The 22057-nt window shown below is 36.7% G+C and overlaps 3 protein-coding genes across 8 annotated transcripts; 1 reads left to right on the plus strand and 2 right to left on the minus strand.

Moving 5' to 3' along the window:
- Positions 1-11: 11 nt before the first annotated feature.
- Positions 12-10800, minus strand: ndc80 (NDC80 kinetochore complex component). The gene is made up of 17 exons (XM_027011633.3): positions 10000-10800; positions 8605-8698; positions 8360-8440; positions 7780-7900; positions 7399-7571; positions 7182-7284; positions 6729-6818; positions 6154-6247; positions 5727-5827; positions 5235-5379; positions 4882-5087; positions 2705-2857; positions 2514-2603; positions 2249-2341; positions 1706-1836; positions 1492-1594; positions 12-852 (listed from the first exon to the last, which is right to left on the minus strand). Exons 2-17 carry the CDS (start codon positions 8691-8693, stop codon positions 727-729), a joined length of 1899 nt encoding a protein of 632 aa, XP_026867434.1. The 5' UTR covers positions 8694-8698; positions 10000-10800; the 3' UTR covers positions 12-726.
- Positions 10801-10925: 125 nt separating this feature from the next.
- Positions 10926-14478, plus strand: LOC145659442 (uncharacterized). The gene is made up of 6 exons (XM_081722123.1): positions 10926-11109; positions 11865-11981; positions 12110-12373; positions 12537-12700; positions 13861-13997; positions 14173-14478. The coding sequence occupies exons 1-6, from the start codon at positions 11007-11009 to the stop codon at positions 14324-14326; spliced, it is 939 nt and encodes a 312-aa protein (XP_081578249.1). The 5' UTR covers positions 10926-11006; the 3' UTR covers positions 14327-14478.
- Positions 14479-14612: 134 nt separating this feature from the next.
- On the minus strand, positions 14613-21894 carry ttc8 (tetratricopeptide repeat domain 8). 6 transcript variants are annotated; one of them, XM_081722120.1, is made up of 16 exons: positions 21564-21894; positions 20789-20818; positions 20390-20510; positions 20206-20269; positions 19702-19861; positions 19427-19516; positions 19287-19331; positions 19111-19196; positions 18840-18942; positions 18634-18744; positions 18389-18528; positions 18261-18277; positions 18103-18164; positions 17843-17965; positions 15679-15762; positions 14613-15392 (listed from the first exon to the last, which is right to left on the minus strand). In XM_081722120.1, the coding sequence occupies exons 1-16, from the start codon at positions 21681-21683 to the stop codon at positions 15276-15278; spliced, it is 1473 nt and encodes a 490-aa protein (XP_081578246.1). In that variant the 5' UTR covers positions 21684-21894; the 3' UTR covers positions 14613-15275. The 6 variants fall into 6 exon arrangements, with proteins under 6 accessions (XP_081578246.1, XP_081578244.1, XP_026867435.2 ...); XM_081722118.1 differs by having other exon boundaries at positions 18103-18277; positions 21564-21885; XM_027011634.3 differs by having other exon boundaries at positions 18103-18277; positions 18840-18927; positions 21564-21883.
- Positions 21895-22057: the final 163 nt, after the last annotated feature.

A 22057-nucleotide genomic window follows, 5' to 3' on the forward strand; every position in this document is an offset into this window, starting at 1 on the left:
ATTTTAAAATATGCCGACCAGAAAACTGTAGCCAACTATGGCCCTTAAACGACCGAGCGAAACAACTGGAATCGTACTGAAATCAAACGTCGGTGGGGAATTAGTACACAACGGAGGATAAAGGGGGAAAGGCAAGGCAATTCACATCAGTGTTGCTATATATTATAGCCCACATGTTCTCAGACATGTTGAATGTTACTTTGCTGTTTGAACTGTCATATGAAAGATCTTTTAAAGTTTTTCTGATAATTTAATCTTGTAGAACCTGTTTGGCTACACTGCAACATAACTCACATATGCATTGCTACGTATAGGATGGCAATTTTACATAGAAAAAAACCTGGATATTATGCTCTGAGAACTGTAGCTAGCTAAACCAAAATTGAACCTTTCTGGAATTTTAATGTTCCTTGTGTTAACTTTTTTTTTTAGTGTCCCCTGCAATAATAGATCCATAATTGTCAGAATTAGCATATTGGGTTTGAATGAATGTATTTCAAATAAAGGTGAACAAAGCTTTTCATTTTATTTTCTAAAATAACAAGAAAAAACCCCCCAAAGCTTTTTAATCTTATTGAACAAAAGGGCACATTATATAATGTACAAGTACAATGCTTTTTTAATAACTAAGGCTGATAAGGGAAGGGGGATCCTAACATTAGTAATGAAGTACAAAACTATTTACAAAAATTGTGGTTTTAATTAGGTCAATAAAGGTTTAAGGAATTAAATGTTGTTTGCTCTAGCAACAAAATTTTCTATCATTTCTTTCAGTTGTTGGAGAACTGTTTGGTCTTCATTGATAATTTCACTCATCTTGTCCATCTTTTTAACTTGGTCGTTGCAAAGTTTCTGAAAGTTACATGCACAAAATGTAAAAACACTTGCACAGCACCTATAACAATACAATTATTCTGTTTCCAAATAATATTTTAGATAGATTTGTAGACATTTTAAACAATCCTTTTGGAATTATCTTGATTTTCTGCATGTCCTTAGACATGCATGTCCTTAGAATGTCCTTAGACATTCTAATTTTCATAATTTCATAATTAATCCATAATAATAAATGAAGACAATTCATTATTGTTTTAGTCAACATAATCTTAATTTTATATTGCAGCAGCTCCACTAAGCAAACTGTTTAAAACAAACAAACAATCACAGTCATGTATATAAAAAACAAACTCCATGTGAACCTCTAAAAAAATTAAAAATAAAAATAAGACTGATTAGCAGCTTCAGAAAATTTTTGGTTGACAATACAGCAAAAGAAGGTTTAGCCAGTATTTAAGTATAAGGGTTTATATACTGCAGATATCCAGAATATTCACAAACCTATTCCTTACAAATGCACACTCATGCAACATTTTGGTACCTCAACATCGATTTTTAGGTTAGTGCCTCTGTAATTAACCTGACCTTCGCACAGGGTTCAGTGCTAGGCAGAGGTAAACATAGTTGATGACCATGAACTCAATGTTGTCTTACCTCAACTATAACCAAGTGGTTGGCTGCCGCACTGTAGATGTGTGTCAAATTGTTTGCTACCATCCGACTCTCTTCTTTTGTTTCCTGAAGAACAAGGTGGTACCTGATGGAGAAACACAAAATTCTCTGCTTTCTCTACTTTCCCTACTGGTACAAACATGGAAATACAGTAGCTAGAATGAGAAAAGGAGGAGGGTATTTGCTGGACTCTCACTGTTGCTGGGTTGCTTTTAGTTGCTCTTCAGCTTCCTCATAACCGTCCATGACTTTCTTTTCTAGGAGCTTCTTGTGGCTTTCAGCAGCATCCACGTCTGCTGCCCACTTTTCCTCTTCATGAGCAATCTCCTACTCAAACCATAATTCAGTGATTAACCTATTTCATGTTTACTCCATTGTTTAACATAGCTAGGGTTTAAACATAGCTAGTTTTAAACTTCTATTTTTCTTTTTTTTTTTTTTATCTAAAAGAGCTGGAGTAGATGGTAAAAAACCATCCTGAATATTATGAGTTCTTTCTTGAATTTCCTTCACAAACTTAGTCAGGCATTACCTGAACAGCAAACAGCAAGTCTGGCTTTTTTGAGACAGGCCAATGAGCATGTTTTGGGGGGGGAAATGTTCTAGCACACTGCCAAATGCGTATCAGAATATTTGAAAGATCAGTATATTTGTTTTACCAGCTTCAAGTACTTTACATGTTCAAGTGGTTCATTACTTTAATATCTAAAATAAAAAGACCCAACCTCAACTGACGCACCTGCATGTCATGTTCCAACTGCAGGTCCAACCTGCGAATCTGCTCCTTCAGCTGTTTTATGTCGTTTACCTTCTCTGAAATGTTAGACTTTACCTGTAGAAAGCCATGAGAGGTTATATCTTCACAGACATCTGAGTGAGTGTCATTACCAACTGTCTTACTATCAATATATATAGTGCCATATTTTTTTGAAAAAAAAAGTGGATTGGGGGGGAGATATATGACAACACCTAGAATGTCAATGAGTGTAAGAGAGTTGCTACACCTGCTCTACTGTTTCCTCCAGGCTTAGCTTCATATTGGCCAGACTGCTGAACTCCTCCTCTACATCCAAGAGCATGTTTTTGAGAGGATTCTACAAGCACACATTAGAACTTTAATAAATTCATATAGAAAGCAAAGTTCCACCTTAAACTTTTGAGTGTGGGTGTGCTGTGGTAGCAAACTCAGCCATACCTGAATCTGTGCTCTGATCTGAGTGGCAGTGGTCGGGCCATAGTCACTCACTGTCCTGATCTCAAAGTCATGACCACAGGCATTCTCAGCTGACTGCGGGATGAGTTTTAGCATGCGTGCCAGCTTGTGATACTCTGTTAACCTCACCTCAGCCTACAGAAGATATTCAGGGAGAATTATTTCTTTGGTTCATATAGAAAACCAGGTAAAAATGAAACAACAGGAGCAGCATCTAAAACTAAAACTAGTAGCTTCCCACTATCCAGTTAATGAAGTTTAATGAAATACTACTTTATTCTGTTTACTTTTCTGAAGCAGTTAACAACAGGCTATCAAGTAGAGATGGAACCAATCCAATACCAAATTTAAGAATTGGGCCAATATCAGCGAAAAATGCAGGATCAGATATTAGGAGAAATGTTTTAAGGAAACCAATCCAATACTGTCACAAATCCAGCCTGAAAATAGCACAGTAGTGCTTCGCAGAAGGCCACTGCAGGTCATGTGATAACAGCCATGTTCGTTTGAGCAGTTTATGCAGTGTTTAACTGCAGAGTTTTCTTGACATTAACAACTAAAACTATTATGTTTAAATGCAAAGATCCATGCAGTTGCATACATGTGATGATTTGTATTGCTATAATCTAGTTTTTATAACCCAGTGTGGGGGAACAGTTTATCTGCGTTTTAGCGAGAGCATTTCAGCGAGACAAAATAGCATCTTAGCACTGTATACTGCCATGGAGCCATGACCAACAGTGACTTATCTATTAATCTGTTTAAAAAAGGAAAAAAAGTTGTTTCCAGTTTGGCTGGGAAGTAAAGAAAATTCAGATTCAGGGAAAGGAGAAAAAGCACCAGAAAAGTAACAGAAATAGCTGGAGAGGAGAAAGAATAACTGAACAAGTAAAGCACTCTCCTCTAAATTACTCTAAGAAAAAGTCATTTAAAAAAGTAATTAAAAAATTCAAATAAGATGGAAAATAAGATAATTTAAGATAACCTTGTCCATAGAAATTTGTTTTGGCTAGAAAGAATAACCATCTTGTAATCGTTATCAGATCATGTTTCTAATGGTTTTAAGCAGAACTCAAGTGAAGAGAGGTAGCCCCTCTCTGTCTGCTCACTTGGTACCTTGGGTATGGGGTGTGTAGTGGATAGAACTACAATTTACCGCTGAAATTCACAACAGTTATAATGTTAGTATTAAGTTGACGTGGAATTATAGTTGCATCAGTAATGAGTTTACATTTCAAGAGTCAGTGAGTGAGGCAAAACATACTGAGCAGAGTGAGCGACCTCACTAAGATATGCTGTATGGGATTAGAAGGAAAAATGCTTGTCTTAAGTTTTTTGTTTTGAAAATAATTTTATCCATCATCCTGATAAAGCCCATATCTCCTGTCATATCCATATCTGTAGAAATATAGTATCATAATATATGTCACACAAAAAAGCCCCCAGCATTCTAAGTTTCACAACTGAATCACAGCTCCACAGTGGTCTTTGATTAAATATAGTCAGATCGGTATCAATATCTGGCGATATTCAAATACAAGATCGGTATTATATCAGTATAGACAAAATTGTATCATGCCATCTCTACTATCAAGGAGATGTATTCTGCATGAAAACTTTAACTTGAGGGACTCACTGGAATATTACACATTAAACAAGAATAATCAAGAAACTGTAACTAAACAGAAGATAATTGGACTGAGTGCAGTGGCAGAAGCCGCAACCTCAAAATGTATTTATTCTTCGACGGCAAAACATTTACATATATGGCATTTAGCTGACACTTTTATCCAAAGAGACTTACAATTATGACTAAGCAATTGAGGGTTAAGTGCCTTGCTCAGGGGCCCAACAGTGACAACTTTGTAGTGTTAGGGCTTGAACCAGCAACCTTCCGAGTACAAGTCAAGTACCTTAACCACTATAAACATTTGTTTAAGTGAAGAAATAGTTTTCCATTTATAATATTTACAGAGATAAAAGCACAAGCTATTTGTTTTTATTTAGTGATATTCAGATTCCTACTGTAGTGAATTTGACATACATCTAAATCTATCTTCTGGATTCAACTGGTTATGACAAACATTGTAAATTGATTATACAAAAGATCGCACACATTAGGTTAGATTAAGTGAATGCATGTTCAATAAGCTACTCACCCTCTGTATGGTTTTCAACATGTCTATCTCCTCATTCCATACAAGCTGCTGAGCCTCTTCCAGACTGCGGCTCAGACTGCTGACGGTCTGCTGTAGTTCATTCCTCTCCCTGTTGATGCGCTCAATGTCAGCAGGAGTGAATTTCTGATTCACCAGAATATGCTGTAGTCTGGCCTGTTCCTGTTTCAGACCCTCCAATTGTAGGTCTATACAGATACACACAGAGACAGTACCATGCCAAACCATTTTTAATACTTAGGGTACTAAGGAGCCTTTCAAAAACACTGAACACTGGTTAGAAGCTACATAAAAATAACTGTTTTGCTCTTCTGCTGCAATAGAGAAGCTCATACCAGTAGCCTCCAGTTCCTCAGACAAGCCTGCACACTTTTTCTCCAGGTGGCTTTTAAATGACTCCATGTGAGTACGGTAGCTCTGGAGCTTTTGCAGGTCAGTCTGCAACTTTAGCTTCTCAGTTCTCTGTCCCATTAAGCGATCCTACACACACAGGCAATAAATACATAAATAAAGAGTGCGCAACACCAGTTTTAATGCATGTGAGAAAGCACCCACATAGTGTGAAACGCTAATTAAAGTGCAAATATTGCAAATAATGTTGAGTATATTATGTACATTTTATTTATTGCTTTTTAAAAGACATTATCTTTTGGAAAAACAAAGTTTCATGCATCTGGCTAAGTGTTCCATGGTGAATAAGTACAAAATGATTATGGCTTTAGAGATCTAAATATTTAACTGATATTATTGAAGCACATGTTTCCAGGTGTGAAAGGTGTTTGCAGCATTGTTGAAGCTTCAAGTGTCCCATTAAAATACAGGCTTACAGTATGGCTTTCTTTTTCCATTCTCTCCAATTCATCTATCAGCACTCTGTGTTTTTCCTTTTGAGACTCCAGTAGAGCTTCATCCACATTGTACAGCCTCTCTGTGTGCATCAGCATTACCAATACAAACACACAATTATATAAGACTAACAACATATAACAGCAAATTACAGCAATTCATATTATTTTATATATCATATATTTTTCAAAAACCAACATTATGCTTCACATAGAAAACGTTTTTGTTGGTTTATTTTTAGTAACTTTTAACATACTGTTACTAGGGCTTAAATTTATGTCAGTGTTAATATTTAAAATGCCCCATGATCTTATCCCAATTGCCTTACTTCATTATAAATGAAAAGTCGTGCAAGCAATCTAAATTTTTCAAAATGACTGGCCTTAATGGGGTGACCAAATCACTCACTCAGATGGCTAAGGTATTCTGTATCTTCGTCCTCAAAGGTGTCAGCTCCCTGCATGAACTTGTTGTAGGTCTTTGAACAGTAGTCTAGAAAGAGCTGTAGACCCAGTTCAGAATATTGAAAAACATACTGAAAATATCTATTTTAACTATTAAGGGAACAAAAATATGTCTTTCAGTTCTGTACTTAACCCAGAAGACTCTACTGTAATCGATTTAAGTTTATTTTATTAACTAATTTTAAATTATTGCAACCTTCCACTACTGCACTCTGCAATTAATTACTCTTCTTTTCACCAATATGTGTGTATCTTTACAGGAATGAACGTTTGCTGCATGTATGTATGTACGTGTGGTATTGATGGATATTTCATCCATGTATGGATGTCCATTACTCCACTAGTGTACATTTTATTGTCATAATAAATATAGTAATTATTGTCTAACAAAAACAGTATTCCTAAAAGATGTCAGCTTCATTACTGGCTAAATTGCTCAAAGATTGCTTTAAAGTAAGAAATCAAGGATTGCATGTGAAATGCTGCTTTCCAAGTAGTTGCTGAAAAAGTGCACTCTACCTTATTGTACTCCACTCCCTCCTCCAGCTCAGAGAAGTCATCTGAAAAGTCTGCAAACAGCAGATCCTGTCCTCTCAAACTGTTAAAGATCTGTAAGACCAATTAAAACAAATTTCTGATCACCACAGCATTGTACATAGCCATGCCATACTCTAGATCACCAAAAAGGATCTAAAGTAAACGATTATTATTAATTTTGTGCTTTGTGCATGCATGATATAATATCAAGGCAATATTATCTACAATTGTATCATGCATATACCACCATTTTGCAGAAAATCTTTTTTTTAACTCTTCAAATGCTGCAGTTACTGCGAAAGCAACACCACCTTTTAGCTGTTATGGGCACTTGTGGAAGGTTTTGGCTCTCCCCAAGTGCACATCTTTGAATACCACTCACATAGCACTATGGCTCATTGAAATGTAAAAGGATCATCGACAGACTGAACATACCTTAACTGCATCAATAAGCCAGAGGAGTGCTCCCAGAGCCTGAGGCCAGGTATGTGGAGCCCCAATGGAGTACATGGAGCTTTTAGACAGTGGAAATAGGTACCTGAAATAACAGGGTGATTATTTTAAGCAGTCAAAATAACACAGGGATCTCTGGAAACATTTTGTAAGAAGAGGACTGCATCGCACATCATGAATTCACAAAACTTCACTTTACCCTAAATCTCTTAACATCCTAGGGATCTCCTCTTCAACTTTGGAAGTAGGCATCTGAAAAGTAGGGTCCAGCAAACTGTAGATAAACTCAAAAATCTTCAGGAACTCTTTAGTAGAAGGTGACTGGAGGGCTTTTACTGAGATGGTTCCAGGGAAACCATGATCGCCAAGGAACTGCAAAGCAAAAATGAAAAATAAGACATTTGAGCAAACCAGAACTGCTTCGTTCAAAAGGTCCATGAGATTAATCTGTCTCACTTCCAGCATTTAAACAAGGCAAGACAGTGTTTAATAAAACAGGGAGAACACCTCAGAATTCAATAAATGTCCGAGTATTTTTTCATTTACAAAAAAGAAACTCCTTAACTAACACTGAGCACACCTCACAAAGCTGCTTGATACACTGCTGGACAAAGGCTTTGTCATGAAGTGGTCTGGGGTCCTTCATCTTCTCTGGGCCTCCATAGGACCCAAACATGCTGTTTCTCTGGCCACCAGCACTTCTGTGGATGAACAAGAGGAGGAGACTGTCACTGGAACTTTGAATATGGGGGGAGGGGGAGTACAACAAGTTGGTTTAACCATTTAAACTCTGTAGGCAATCTACCAACCCAGCAGCTAAAAACTATAAATATTGCTAAGAAATGAAGAATGACTTAATATTGTACATTATACTGTACCAACCTTGAAATGTAACACAGCTAAGTAATCCCACCAAATATATTTTCTCAGAAGGCAAAATTACTACATTCTACATATTGTAGTAATTCTACAAATTACTAAATTCTACAACTGTGAGAATGATGCATTTACACAGGACCACTAGAGATTCTTTTTCAGATATTTGTTACAGATAGCACACACATTGGCAGATAGTGCCAACGCTTATTGCACTCTGCACAATTCACAGACAGACTCACATTTACATTTATGGCATTTAGCAGACTTTCCAAAAAACTCACTTTCCAAAAAAGCTGGTCCTTCTTTCTGAAGTACTAGATTGAGGTTTTGGGATGTTCAACTTGCCAAAGACATTATCTTTGCTGTGAAAAGATTGCAAGATGATGTTTAAATATGTAAAACAATCAAAATCTAGCACAAACTGTTATATTTCACAGACTTCTGTAGCAGTGTAAACAAATATAAAATGTTTGCAGTCATAAACTCTATGCAATGTAGGAAACTCCCAACACATTAACACAAATACCTTTGTGGTGTGGCATTCACCAAACTCATTCTGCTGTCAGTCACACGCAGTGGCATCTCCGAATATCTGCTGCTAGGTCTTCGGCTCATCTTTACTTTAAAGCGAGAGCAAAATATAATATTAAGCACATGGGTACTAGAGTCTAGTTTTAAAACTTTTCAAAATAACTGGATCAATCATCTTATTGCAGAGAAAACTCAACCTTTTCAGGAGCCCCATGGTTCTAAGGTGTTAACTGCTAGCTTTGAAAGTTTGGTACCAACTGCTTTCTGTTATTGCCACAATACATACTGAACTGGTGAACTGAAACATACTACTGTATGTTTACAAACATGATATAATGAGGAATTTAAAAGTGCGTCCTAAATTACCATTAGCATCATAACACAACGGCAAAAAATCCTATCTAGCATGAAATATCAACAAGTAACAGGCATTGTGGCATCCTTGTTCTGCTCAAGATAGAATTTGAATGTACAATCTTGATATAATGTTGTTGAATCAGCTTTCAACTGATCTAACTAGCAACTGGTTTCATGACGATAGTTGCCCCATCGAAACACTTAAGTTACTAAGTCTACCAAGTTAACGAAACCACATAGGACCCTTATCTGGTTGGTATCAAAACCTATGGACTAATGGTACAATAAGAGCCTGAACACAATGATAGAATTCAGATCTTTACTTGGAACTTTTTTGACTTGTGTTTTTGAATTCACTAGCCATTACACAGCATGGCTGAAGCCTAAATTAGCTCTGTTGAGAATGAAAGGCCATCAACACAAAATGACAGGCTTTATTTTTTCCTTTGCAGCGAAATAAAATCTTCACAACACTTCATTAATTAGAATGACAGAAAAATATCTTTAAGATAATATTTTACCTATTACGGTCATCGGGAATACTAAGGTTATAGCAATCACTGTCTTTCATAAGAAAAGTCAGTGTTGCCGAATTATTAAAACTGTTAACCTAATGGCTAACTAGCTAACCCAGCATAGCTACTGCTAACCTTTACGGACGAAGACAAACATGATAGCAAGTTACCGCTAGCTAGTCAATACGTTAAATTAACATCAAATTAGAAATGTTGAGATATTGAGATATTAGACATGTAGCGCTGGCTAGCTAGATAACCTAGCTCGCTCACATCTGAAGTGCAGAGACAATAAAATCTTATAACATTCAACAGACGTTTAGAAACCACATAGGGGTTAAAGACCGTTTACCTTTAGCTATCTTAGCTAGCTAGTCACCGTTACAAATTTGAAAAGGCTAACTAGCTAGGTTAGTTTATTAATATCAACTACTAAAACTGGACAAAGCAGTCAAAATGCCAATGAAAATATTTACACAGACACAGTGAATTCATACAATAAAAATCCTCAATAATACCTTATATATGCAACGCTATCCAACTCCGTCGTTACTGTTCCTCCCTTGCCGTTTTCAAAAATTTCCGCCAATACGCATCAACGGACGACACCCGTGACATCACAGCTTCAACTGAGCCTGGGCGATGCCATAATAGGATGACGATGATGATGATGATTATTATTGCTGTTGTTGACCATGTATTAATTTGAGCGCACGAATTAATTTAAATAATTAGAGGCGCGTTGCTTCGGTTGTAGCATATTTTCAAATAGCTTTCATCTCCATGATGGCATAACATTCAAAAACCTTCTGAAGAAAAATATTAGGACTGATACTTGGGAAACATTGTATTAATGGAAACTGTAAGTAGGACTAAGTTTTTGGACTGAATTCAGACAGAAATGACTTTAGAGTTGGACTAAGTGTCTTCTGGACTGATGATTCCTGATCACTGAATCATAATTGGTTGTGGAGATTACTTGGAGAATGCTTCCTACTGGAGTTTGTAATTGGTGTAATCTCATACACCAATGTTCTGGACAACTGTGTGCTTCCTACATTTATAACATTTGGTAGTATTATCCATTACAATCTAATTGCATGTATCAGTCTGACAGTGTATGTGCTCCTGAGAATTGAGCCTGCGGTGTTATGAGCACCTTGTCTGCCTGCTTTCCCCCTTTTTTTACACCCTGGTTTTCTAATGTCAGAAACCCTCTTTATAAACACAAACTTTGTTGTCCTTATTTGCTTTAGCTCAGTCATCAGGGGTGGAGAACCATCGGTGTGACTGCAGGTTTTCATGCTCTTGCTTGATTACAATTACAATCTGGCCATAACTGACGCTTTGAGTATAAGGTTTCTCAGCCTGCCCTACATATACCAGTGCAGAACGAACATAAGCCCACCCACAATCAAATTCCAGTGAGTTCAATGACACTCTTTGCACAAACAGAAGATCTCCACATGTGCCCTGAGTAAACAGTACTAACATTTAATTTTCTTTGGCTGCAATTATTAGAAATATGGTAACTTCATGGAATTCAGAAAACAAAGTAAAACAGACATGCAATGAGTTAGAGGTTCAAGAAGACTTCACCACAGACATTTATCCTCTGTACTCAAAAAGTAAGTAAATGTTTGACCATCAGATGTTTAATAGCTGTTCATTAAAATGTTACTACTTATGTGGAAGTAGGTTAGAAATTGATCAGCAATATAACTCTCATTTAGGTCTATCACTATGTGCTTATCTTAAAAAAAAGAAGAATCCAAGGAATAAGCATGCTATCATTTACAAGGGTTTTCACATAAATTTAATAAAAGCACAATTTTCAACAAAGTTCTTGTAATTTGTCTTCACATCATCTTCATTAGCTTCACCTTTCTTAAATGACTGTGTATTGTTTCTTGGCTTATCAGAGGGTATTTTGCCATATTCTACTCCCTTATTTTATAAATTAACATGTGCCTATAATATTTATACTAAGCATTTAAAATTTATGGAATTCACATTTGCTTATTTATTCATTTTTACAAAACTCATAAAATATTAAGGGATAGTTGACAAATGCATTCAGTATCACATTTGGAAGTCTATAGATTGTTAGCTACACAATATGCAGACAACAGTGCCTAGGTAGAAGTAGCTATCAAGGAAATCCTTTGTGGAAATACTGCAAAAAAAGTATGTCTTTTTGCTTAATATGATCAGCTGACTAAGTGCTGAGGAAAGAGCAACTTTTAAAGCAGTAGCTATTAGAAGCCAAAGGGCAATAGCTTTACCCATTATATGTGCAAATGGAACATATATATAGTTTTCAAACATTTTATTTTTGAAAAAATTCTGAATGCAGACTATGTGTAGTCATTCTTTTTTCCAGTGTCCAGGTTCACTGTCAGAGATGGACTTAGCTCTAGGCCTTACCGACTGGCAGCTATAATTCTGGGGCTCCTGAGTGCTGTATTTGTTCTTGTTATAACAGGATTGAGTGTTCACAGTAAGTATATAATAACATGCTAAATATTAACTCCATCACAAAAAGCACAAAAATTATCGTAGGCGTACATAATAGGCCATAATAGGTCCATTGACACAAGGCTGAGAACTAACTTGTTATTTCTACAGTTAACAGGGCAAGTGAGAGTCAAAACACTTTGTCTCTCAACACATCAAGAATAAATTCCCAACTTGCCCAGCTCCAATCAGAACACAACAGCCTTATTGAGTCCAAAAAGGCACTTCAGAACAAGCACAGTGAAGACACAAAAACTATAGCTTCTCTGCAGTCGGACATGAATAGAATGACAAGGCTAAAGAATGATTTATCTTCACAAAATCATGACTTACAGGAAGAGAAAAGAAAACTGAAGTCTCAAATCACTAATCTTGGTGAGTTTGGTGTTTAATTCAGTGATCCTTATTTTCATCAATACTGTTAATTCATCTCATCTTCCAAAGTTAGATGTTCCCCCCACCCCCACACATAAATACAAAGCTTTCACATAAGGAGTAAACTTAAATGGAATAAAGTTCTGTATTTTAACATAAACAGAAGACAACTGTGGGAAGTGCTTACCCAACTGGTTGTTGATGAACAACACCTGCTATTACTTTGCTGTGTCTGATGCCGTTTCACGCAAGTCCTGGGCTGGGGGCAGGCTGGAGTGCACAAAAAAAGGAGCAGACTTACTAGTCATAGATACAAAGGAGAAACAGGTAATATAGATTTTTTGTTGTCTCATATTGTGAATATTTACTGCACCTGGTATATAGTGCATAGTACTAGTAATACCAAGGTAATGGGTTTCATTCCCAGGAGCAAAGGTACTGTTATAGTGATAAATATGTAAGTTGCTCTAAATAGGAGTGTCTGCCAAATGCCATAAATATAATGAACTAGATTAAATTTGTATTTTATTTCCTAACAAAGTCTTGAGTAGTATGTCATAGCAATAGAAAAAATTAGAAGTGTTCATGTCCATTTCATACATTAAAAAAAAAAAATAATAATATTGTTAATGACTGTAGGCCTGAAAGTGTCATGTAGTTTCGATTTCTATTTCACTTCTGGAAAAAGACTACACACCAGTACTGTGAACATCCACCTGCCAAAGATATTTCTATGATCACTACACTGCAAATGGTGCCACACAAAATGACTGGCAGAACTTTTCGCTTTTGATACATGCTACCAATTAAAGGCTATGGCGACATAACTGGATAGTTAGAGCTCTCCCTCAAGAGTATTAAGGTTCTCTATAGTGTTTGGTGAGCAGTTTTAGAAGATTTAATCACTGGTTTCATACATTTTGGTGGAAGGAGAAGTGTGTGTTGTCTGATTCTCTCAGTGCTTCTAGTTGTCATATAACTGTGTGGACAGTCATATGACTACAGGGATGAGAACTATTATTAAGTGTGGGAGAACACTGGGATAATTAAATAAGGAAAAACAAAACTTCTGCCAAAGGCACATTAGGGAGATGTACATTTAATAGAATGTAGCACCTACACTTACTGGTAACTTTACCAGTTACACCTGAGTGTACAATTATACACTCTAGGCCATCTATTGTCATGCACAATGTTTTAACAACCCATTCATCACTGTATTAAAAGTGGTCTGACATTCCAAGATTTCCTGTGGTGAGTTGGAGGATGGCTAACACAAACTGCGCATAGAAGCATATACAAGATGTTTCTAAAATGTTTCCAATAAAGTTGATTGTAAGGGTTTGTGTCCAGTTCAGGCTTTTCCCCAAACAGCTGAAGTCTACCAACAAATCTGTGAGTGGTTGATATTAATAAGCTGACATTTAGTAGATTCTTACAAACCACTAACCATGTTAACCATTCAATATGCTTGTTCCTAAACACAGGAGTTTATCATAGACACCTTAAAGGCACTTCGATACAATTTACCATTCAGTTATAGAAATGGATTTTGGATAGGACTGAAGGATGACCATACAGAGGGGATCTGGAAATGGCTCAATAAGACCACTCTAACTGAAGGGTAGTCAATTTATGTTTCTATGATATGCAAATACATAATTGCAGTAATTACATAAATTAAAACTCATTTACAGTGATGGTCATTTTCTTTATCACCTTTACAGTTTATGCCAGCAGCTCATGTTGCATTTTGTTATATTGAGGTCAAAGGGTAAAAGTTATTGCCTTTCTTGTAGATACTGGATGGATGGAGAACCAAATGATGACCTGGGTATAGAGGACTGTGCTGCTGTGTATCCTACCCAGAATACATGGAAAGCCTGGAATGATGCACCATGTTCATTTCCACTAAAATGGATTTGTGAAAAGGAAATAGATAAAACCCTTTAGAATCCACAATATACCATGATGATCTAGTTATTCACATGTTAACACCAGCAAGTAATTATCATCCAAGTATATTTCTATGGAAACAATTAAAGAAATAAATTATTTAGGACATAAAACAATTCTCATACTATATTTTAAAATATAAAACATTTAAAAACACTGTACATAACATTACCTTTACATAATTACATGTAGTTAATGCAGGTGTGGCTAATTAACATGCAAACCATAAACATGTAGGCTAACAGCCCCCACTCCCCATGGAAAAACAACAACAACCCTAATACAGGTTTTTCAAGATGCGATTTTTATTCATGTCCTATACACAATAAGCCTGTTTACACCTTTCATTAACATGTGTATTTAGTGGTTCGATCATGTTCAGATTTCACTTAAGCATATGAAATGCCACGTGTACACACTTTAACCACATTTAAAGGTGGCCAGAGAGGGTTCTTTACCACATCTGGTCACTGGGGATACATTTTGTTGAAAAGGGTAAACAGAATCCAGCCAAAGTAAATCCAAATATGAAACCTTTTAATGCAAGTTGTAAAATGTTTGCAAGGCTAAATATTTCAGCAAGGAAACACACATCGTCACTTTGGCTAAGCATCACTCTTACATAGCACCCTTGGCAAGTTGTTTTGTTTACCGTGTACCTGTAGACAGCACGTAAATCTGGGTTAAATATTGGGTTGCTGTATCTGAAAAAGGTCTATGTGAAATAATTGGACCTGTCAAAGTCCTTACCAGGTCAAAGTCCATTACCATGTTCAACCTTTCTTTACATCTTCTGTATGTAGCATCTTATGGAAATTTCTTAAAAAAAACAAAAAACTAACAAGGTGTTAACCCTGTTAATATTTTATACTTCTCAAGACTCCATAACATCTTTAAACATAATTTAGCTGAATTCTGCTCTGTCCTTTTATATGCTTGATATAACTCATAGCACAGCAAAGTGCTGCCTGAGGTTCTTTAGGATCTGCTGAGTATCCACGTGCTCAGGGAAAGCATCTTCTGACTTCTGGGCAGCCATGTAGCTACTCTGAAGATCACCCAGCTTTTATGAAAACACACACACACACACACACACACACACACACACACACACACACACACACACACACACACACACACACACACACACACACACACACACACACACACACACACACACACACACACACACACACACACACACACACACACACACACAAATATATCATTTATTAATTACAATAACTACTAGACTTTGGAACACCTTCAGATATCTAGATTAATCATTGGCCTACATGTTTCTGATGGAGAAGGCCCGGCAATAAGAATAAGAGTTTAATATTCCATACCTTATCTGCCAATACAGCAAAGTTAAAATGTGGTTCATACATGTGGGGAGCCAAAGATGCAGCTGTCTGCAGAAAAGCTTTTGCCTGTAAGAAAAGAAAAGTATGAATGGGGCAGCATAACTTTATCAACATTACATGTGTAATACAATCACCAGTTCTGGTATGAAGAATGTCTCTGTTCCTTTAGCTCCAACATGTAAATTGTAACATGGAGCAATTAAAACGCATACGCTGAGAAGAGTGAGATTTATTAAGGGCAAATCTATAATCAGAGTTGTTAGAACAGTCCAGGGTCAGGGAGTCAACACGTAGAGTCTGGGAATACATAATAAGCCAAACACAAGATGACAAAGAGGGACTAGGAATCACAGAGTGGCTAGTATTTTTCATACAAAGGCTGGAATTAACAATGAGCAGCACACACACAGGGTAATGAGGACTAACAATGCAGAGGTGATACAAATGAGGTGAAAACCAAAACAAGGACTGAAACAAGAATGGAGAAAATGAACCAATGACATGAGACAGGGAAACCAGGACACCTGATTGACACCATTCTAATTGTAGTGGTATTAATATTAAAAGTAAATTGCTGTCCAAAACAATTTAATTGCATATATCAACATTGAGTGCATCTAAATTTCTTTATGCAGTTGATGAGGACCTTTGCCAGGGAATGTACATCCACAACACAGAATGTCATTGGACCTCATACACTAATTTAAGAAATTTCTTCTTAAACCCTAATTTTTCACAAAGATTCTGACATTCATTAATGTTTTCTTATTTGGGATTTGTACTTTGGTAAGAACAGAATCTACACACATTTAAGAGCACACTTACGCACATTTAAGCACGACATGGTTGTGCAAAATAATTGTTCATTGTCTTCTATTCTACAGTTGTATAATATAGGATTTAAATTACAATATTTCGATAATTTGTAATATTTAAGTAATTGCCATTTTAGAAAGCATTATGTTTTTAGAATAAACACTACACTAATACTTAAATTCACTTCAGTTAAATGTTTCTTGGGAACCATGCCATCCAATAATCAACGAAGTAATGATAAAAATATCCAATCATTCTGTCTCCATTGTTCAATAAATAGGGAAAAAAAAAAAAAAAAAAGTAAGAATGGCAAGGAATAAAGTCAGAACAGGGGGTTGTTAGGAGAGGGCCTTTGGGGCTTAAGACTTGAATGTTTTGATTCCCGACATGAAGGAACTTTCCATTTCAGATTTATTAAAACAGCGCTGTTCAGCACTACTCACTAAGCATGAAGGCAGTAGATGACATCGACATACATGCTTTCTTCCAAAAGAAAAAGAAGCGCTGTGGTGGAGATTTTACACATTTCAGGTCATTGATGGACAAGCAAAGCAACTAATTTATAGATAGGTAACTGTACTAAAAATGAATTTTTACTACTAGTGAATGTGAACAGGTACTGTTATGATGGTATCAGTTTTCGCTAAATGTACTAATATAGCCCTTTTCACTCATCACCGAAACATTTTCAAACAAGTCCAATGACAATATTTTTTACTTTTCAAGCCAGTGTTGTTTTTAACTTTTAAAGCCATTTCTCACTCATCTCTGGCCATTCTAGAAGAAAAACAATTCATGGCTAGGCTCAAACCATTGGGAGCTTGAATCCTGAACATTAAAAAGGCCTAGTGATACCCATGGTCAACTGTGAAAAATAAAATAGGAATTCTGACAAATAGACCTGTAATTAAGCAAAACCTTTTTACGTTGTTGAAAAGAGCTTCCACAGATTTGTGTGCGCACAGCCCTGTGGTTTCATTCCCTTTTATGGGATTTTGTGGGGCGTTTACTTATGCTAATTAGGAACAACTTGCACGTGCTTTCAATTTACGAGGACATTTGGATTAATCATTATAAGAACAAAGATGTGAACAATTCTGCGGTTTAAGAGCATATCATGAATCAGACACACTTTTTCTTAGGACCTTTCTTGTGAACAAATTTAAGAAAACATTTAGGAAGGTATTCGTGAATGAAGACCAATGTGCAGACTGCAGGGAATGGGGAGAGAGGACTCTCTCAGAATACTTTGCAAGCTAAAGTAGTACAATTCAAGTACTAAAGGTTAGCATATATATTTGTGATGTAAAGGGGATAAGTTATGTCTTACCTGCTCAATGTGACCTTTGCGCAGTTCCAGCACTGCTAAATTATTGTATGCCTCAGCGTGGTCGTTGTTGAAAACCAAAGCTAGTTTAAAGCACTGATAAGCTAGAGTTAAGTCACCGATACCCTGTGGGTAAGAGAAAATGGTTAATGATGCATGTGTCCCAAAACTGGTTCAAAAGATCAGTTAATTATAATTCTATCAGAAAAACTGTTCATATTAGCAAGAAATCAGTTTTGAGAGAGAAAGAAAGAATCACGCACCACTGCAACATGTCCAAGATTATACCAGACGTCTGCCTGTTCCTCATCGCTAGAAATGAGGGCTAATGCCCTCTCAAAAGAGGACAGAGTCATATCATACTGTTGAGCATAAAAGCAGCACAGGCCCAGGTTATTGTACAGCTGGCAGTTATACACACCCATCTGCAGCAACCGTCTGTGTGTGTGTGAGAGAGAGAGAGAGAGAGAGAGAAGCAATAAAACTCTTGCAGTACAAATTCCCAAATCTAGTAACATTCTTCCTTTCACATCAAAAAGAAAAGATAACCTGAAGAAGCGCAAGGCGATCTCTGGCTGGTCTGTGTAGAAGTGATTGCTTCCAATGCAGGCAATAGCCTCCACATGTGTATTGTCCTGCTTTAAGACATCTTTGTAGTATTCTGTGGCTGAAGTGATGTTATTCATCTCCTGTAAGTGACCAAAATGTTGAATTACTTATGCTTGGGAATGAAAGGCATACAACAGTACAAATCTAATTTGTTAATGCATAAATCTGTAGACAACAATACATGCCTCATGAATACGAGCAATTCCAGTCAGCAAAGTCACCTCTCGTGGGAAATGGTCCAGGCCTTGTTTAAAGAGATTCAAGGCAGTTATGGGCTGATCTAATCGTCGATATACCTGTAATCCAGGCAAAGACAAACAAGTTCTGTTATTTGGCATGTTTTTTCATGGTGGGGTACAACACAATAAAAGTAAAGAATGGTGATTTGTACCTTTGCAAGGTAGAGGTATGTATCTACAAATTCTTGGTGATTAAGGGCAGATCTGAACTGTTTCTCAGCCTCACGGTGCAAACCAAGCCTGAAAATACAAACTCTTCAACTCCAATGAGGTAATCAATATACATAATAAATTGAATATAAATACTATACAAACAACAGTCAAACAAGTTCTTCAAGATCTAGATAAGAATCTAAATGCTGGGCAGTATTTACATGAATGTGTTAGGCTTAATTATGTCGTTAGAACAGTGGGCTCTGTCACCTGTAATAGCATTTTCCAAGTTGGACTTTCCACCACCAGTCCTTGAACTGTGCGTGCTCAGTGGCAAGAGCAGCTAGGTCCAATGCCTAAAACATTTCACAACAGGAAATGAAAGCACACTTGGACTGCAAGCAAGTATTACCTAACAGCTAAGTGAGTGCCAGTAAAATACTTACAGTTTTTACATCATTTTCATGGTGGAAAATGTATTCAAATAAAGTCTGGAGAAAGATAGTTATCTTCATGAAGATCAAATTGACAGACTTTGAATGTAGCACACATTTAATTTTTCACAGGTTTGGAAAAAAAAAAATACCTTAGATAAATTTGGCTTCTGGGCATACTTTGTCAAATTTAACCTGGACAAGTTTATAAATGGTCCATCTGGATTTGTTAACATAGAAGCCTGAAAGAATAATGGAAAAGAGCATTACAAGCTTGAAACAATGTACAACAGTTTTACAGCTATCTTCAAAAACTGCACAAGAATGGCTTTAGGAAGACTGCACACGAAAACATCAAATAATACTGAACATCAGAACATTACAAAATTTCTGAACATTGTTTAAACTACAGTTTGTAATAGCTTACTGTGCCTAATCTGACAAATCTCCCAGAAGAATTGGTAACTGGACGGGTGGTGTTTGCAGTTCGAGGTGTCTTAATGGCTTGTTCCATGGTGCTTGGTCTACCAGACTGAGTGCTGGGTCTTACAAATCCCGTGATGGGCCGTCCTGACTGGGTCATTGGTCTTAAACACATTAAACAAACAACGCAATAAATACACAAACAAGCACATTACATCTTAGATTTAACCTGAACATCTTGAAATCTGAGCCTTTATTTTGCTTTAGCCTGTAACTTCTACCATTCAAATCATTGCATATGGCCATAGACAAACAATGCCAAGGCAGATATTATTTTTGTTCTTTGCATAATATTGGCAGTTCTCAGCACCAGTAACAATCAAATAGCTACTACAGTCACAAATAATGAAATTCTAATTCTGTGACACTGGTTTTAAAAGGTACATACAGTGAATTTATATAACTACACAAACAAAACTAGTCAATGTTTTCCTTTACATGTATGCACCTGACAGCTGGAGAAGGTCCTCCACCCTGGGCTGTACCAGGGAGCCTCAGTGATGTTCCAGGGCCTGGCACAAAACATAAATAATCTTGGTATTTTGGGTATGGGATAGCCTAATAAAATACATTTAAGGTATGTTAGTAACATCATGTGTGAGAAAAGATGCCAGATTTATGAAAGAAATTACGGGCAACTTGTGCAATGGAACTGTCATCCAACATCATTTCTGCAATACCCTCCTGATCCACATCCACCTCATCGATGTACACCATCTCAGTCAGAGCCCTTGTCTTCAGGCTCCAAGCCGCCTTAAGGTGATCAGAAGAACTCGTTTAACACTACATCAATGTGTCTTTCATCTAGGCTAAGAAGATCATGTTACTTCAGTACAGACCTATTAGACTGCTATTAGATTTTACAATATATGCTGTTCCACTGACTGAAATGTAGAAGGTGGTGGGAGTGAGTGACAGTTGGGTTTCTATTACCCTCCCTCTACTACACCTCATGACAAGTCAAATAGCTATATCAATAGGGACTGGGGTAACTAGGAGCAAAGAAACAGGAGACAAAAACAATCTGTTACCTCAGCCATATGAAGTGAAGTATCAGGTTCCTTTGCAAAAATTGTTAAGGGGAGAGGAGTGATAAATGAAATATAGCTAGTTAACAGACAGAGAAAAGCTTCTTTACTCTGTCACGCTTAAATTTAAGTTTACAAGGACCGTTTGTTGATAATCCCATGCCAAACATAAAAAAGATATGTCTTTTTACAAACAATTATTCGAGGAAGAACATTTTTTTGGAAAAACCAACCAATGCATCAGTATGAACATACGGAAATGATACAAACAAATGATGCATCGCTAAAGACATACAGTTATGATGCGAACAAAATTTGTTTTATAGAACAATAAGACCATTACCCGAAGGGAACTGAGTACCCAGAAGGTAGTATGGAACAACGTAAAGCAATCAACCTTAGGTTTTAGCTAACTATCTAGCTGTAGCGTAACTAAGTTAGCTAACCAGCGACATTGTTGAATTAGCAGAAAAGCATGGCTAGGTTAGCTAACCTAACTAAGTAGATGTGCTCTATTTAACTAGCTAAATTAACTGGAACCTACCACCACAGATTTGTTTGAAGATAGCTAACTTAGCGTTAGTTAAATGCGCAACTACGTTACTATTGTTAGTGTACATGGTTAGAAAACGTTAGATATAATACAGTTTAAGATTTAGCTAGCTAGATAAATCTAGGCGAAATAAGTAGTTAGCTAGCAACCAAGGTAGCTGGCTATAAAATAGCTAACAAGCTAGCAATCTTGGCTGACATCTACACATTACTTTAACAAACTAACCTGGTCGTATGGATTGTCTTCTAATACCTTTGTACAAATATTCGAACATTTCTGGAATTTCCTTCTTCTGAAATAGCTCCATGCGAGAAAAAGGGGGTCCATGGTTAACGTAACCTCCATTTTTGAGAACAAGTTTTCCAAAAATATTCCCTCACTAACTGGCAAACAACCTCTAAATAACAACTAGGTCGGTATCCATTTTAGCTTGTTCGCTAATCCAATTAGCTAATCCAGCCAACCACCAGGTGTCCCGTTACCCCGGCAACGGAAGACCGTTCTTTTCCGGAAGGACCTGTGCGCGTGCCTGTCAGTAAACACAAGTGAAACAAACTAATGATGTCATCGCATCCAGACCCGGATGATAAGTGTTTTTATTCTATAGGGAGAGTGTTGTCGAATGATGGACCGAACGTGGACTATAAGCACCTAATACAATAGCTACATTACCTAACTCTCAAACTGATTCATGGGGGGTGCGTGTTAGTGGTCATTCC

Source organism: Electrophorus electricus, chromosome 10 (genome assembly GCF_041902795.1).
Source record: "Electrophorus electricus isolate QZ-2024a chromosome 10, ASM4190279v1, whole genome shotgun sequence".
Classification (NCBI taxonomy): Eukaryota; Metazoa; Chordata; class Actinopteri; order Gymnotiformes; family Gymnotidae; genus Electrophorus; species Electrophorus electricus.

What these genes read in the sequence shown, in the direction of transcription:
- ndc80 (XM_027011633.3), bottom strand. Translation starts at nt 8,693, where the DNA reads ATGAGCCGAAGACCTAGCAGCAGATATTCGGAGATGCCACTGCGTGTG. An exon ending in TGTTGAAAACCATACAGAGG is followed by an intron (nt 2,858 to 4,881) that starts GTGAGTAGCTTA and finishes TATCTTCTGTAG; the next exon opens with GCTGAGGTGAGGTTAACAGA. An exon ending in AGTTGGAACATGACATGCAG is followed by an intron (nt 1,837 to 2,248) that starts GTGCGTCAGTTG and finishes TGGTTTGAGTAG; the next exon opens with GAGATTGCTCATGAAGAGGA.
- LOC145659442 (XM_081722123.1), top strand. Translation starts at nt 11,007, where the DNA reads ATGGTAACTTCATGGAATTCAGAAAACAAAGTAAAACAGACATGCAAT. An exon ending in AACAGGATTGAGTGTTCACA is followed by an intron (nt 11,982 to 12,109) that starts GTAAGTATATAA and finishes TTATTTCTACAG; the next exon opens with TTAACAGGGCAAGTGAGAGT. An exon ending in AAGACCACTCTAACTGAAGG is followed by an intron (nt 13,998 to 14,172) that starts GTAGTCAATTTA and finishes CCTTTCTTGTAG; the next exon opens with ATACTGGATGGATGGAGAAC.
- ttc8 (XM_081722118.1), bottom strand. Translation starts at nt 21,683, where the DNA reads ATGGAGGTTACGTTAACCATGGACCCCCTTTTTCTCGCATGGAGCTAT. An exon ending in AAGACAATCCATACGACCAG is followed by an intron (nt 20,819 to 21,563) that starts GTTAGTTTGTTA and finishes ATTTTTGCAAAG; the next exon opens with GAACCTGATACTTCACTTCA. An exon ending in ATCGCCTTGCGCTTCTTCAG is followed by an intron (nt 18,278 to 18,388) that starts GTTATCTTTTCT and finishes ACACACACACAG; the next exon opens with ACGGTTGCTGCAGATGGGTG.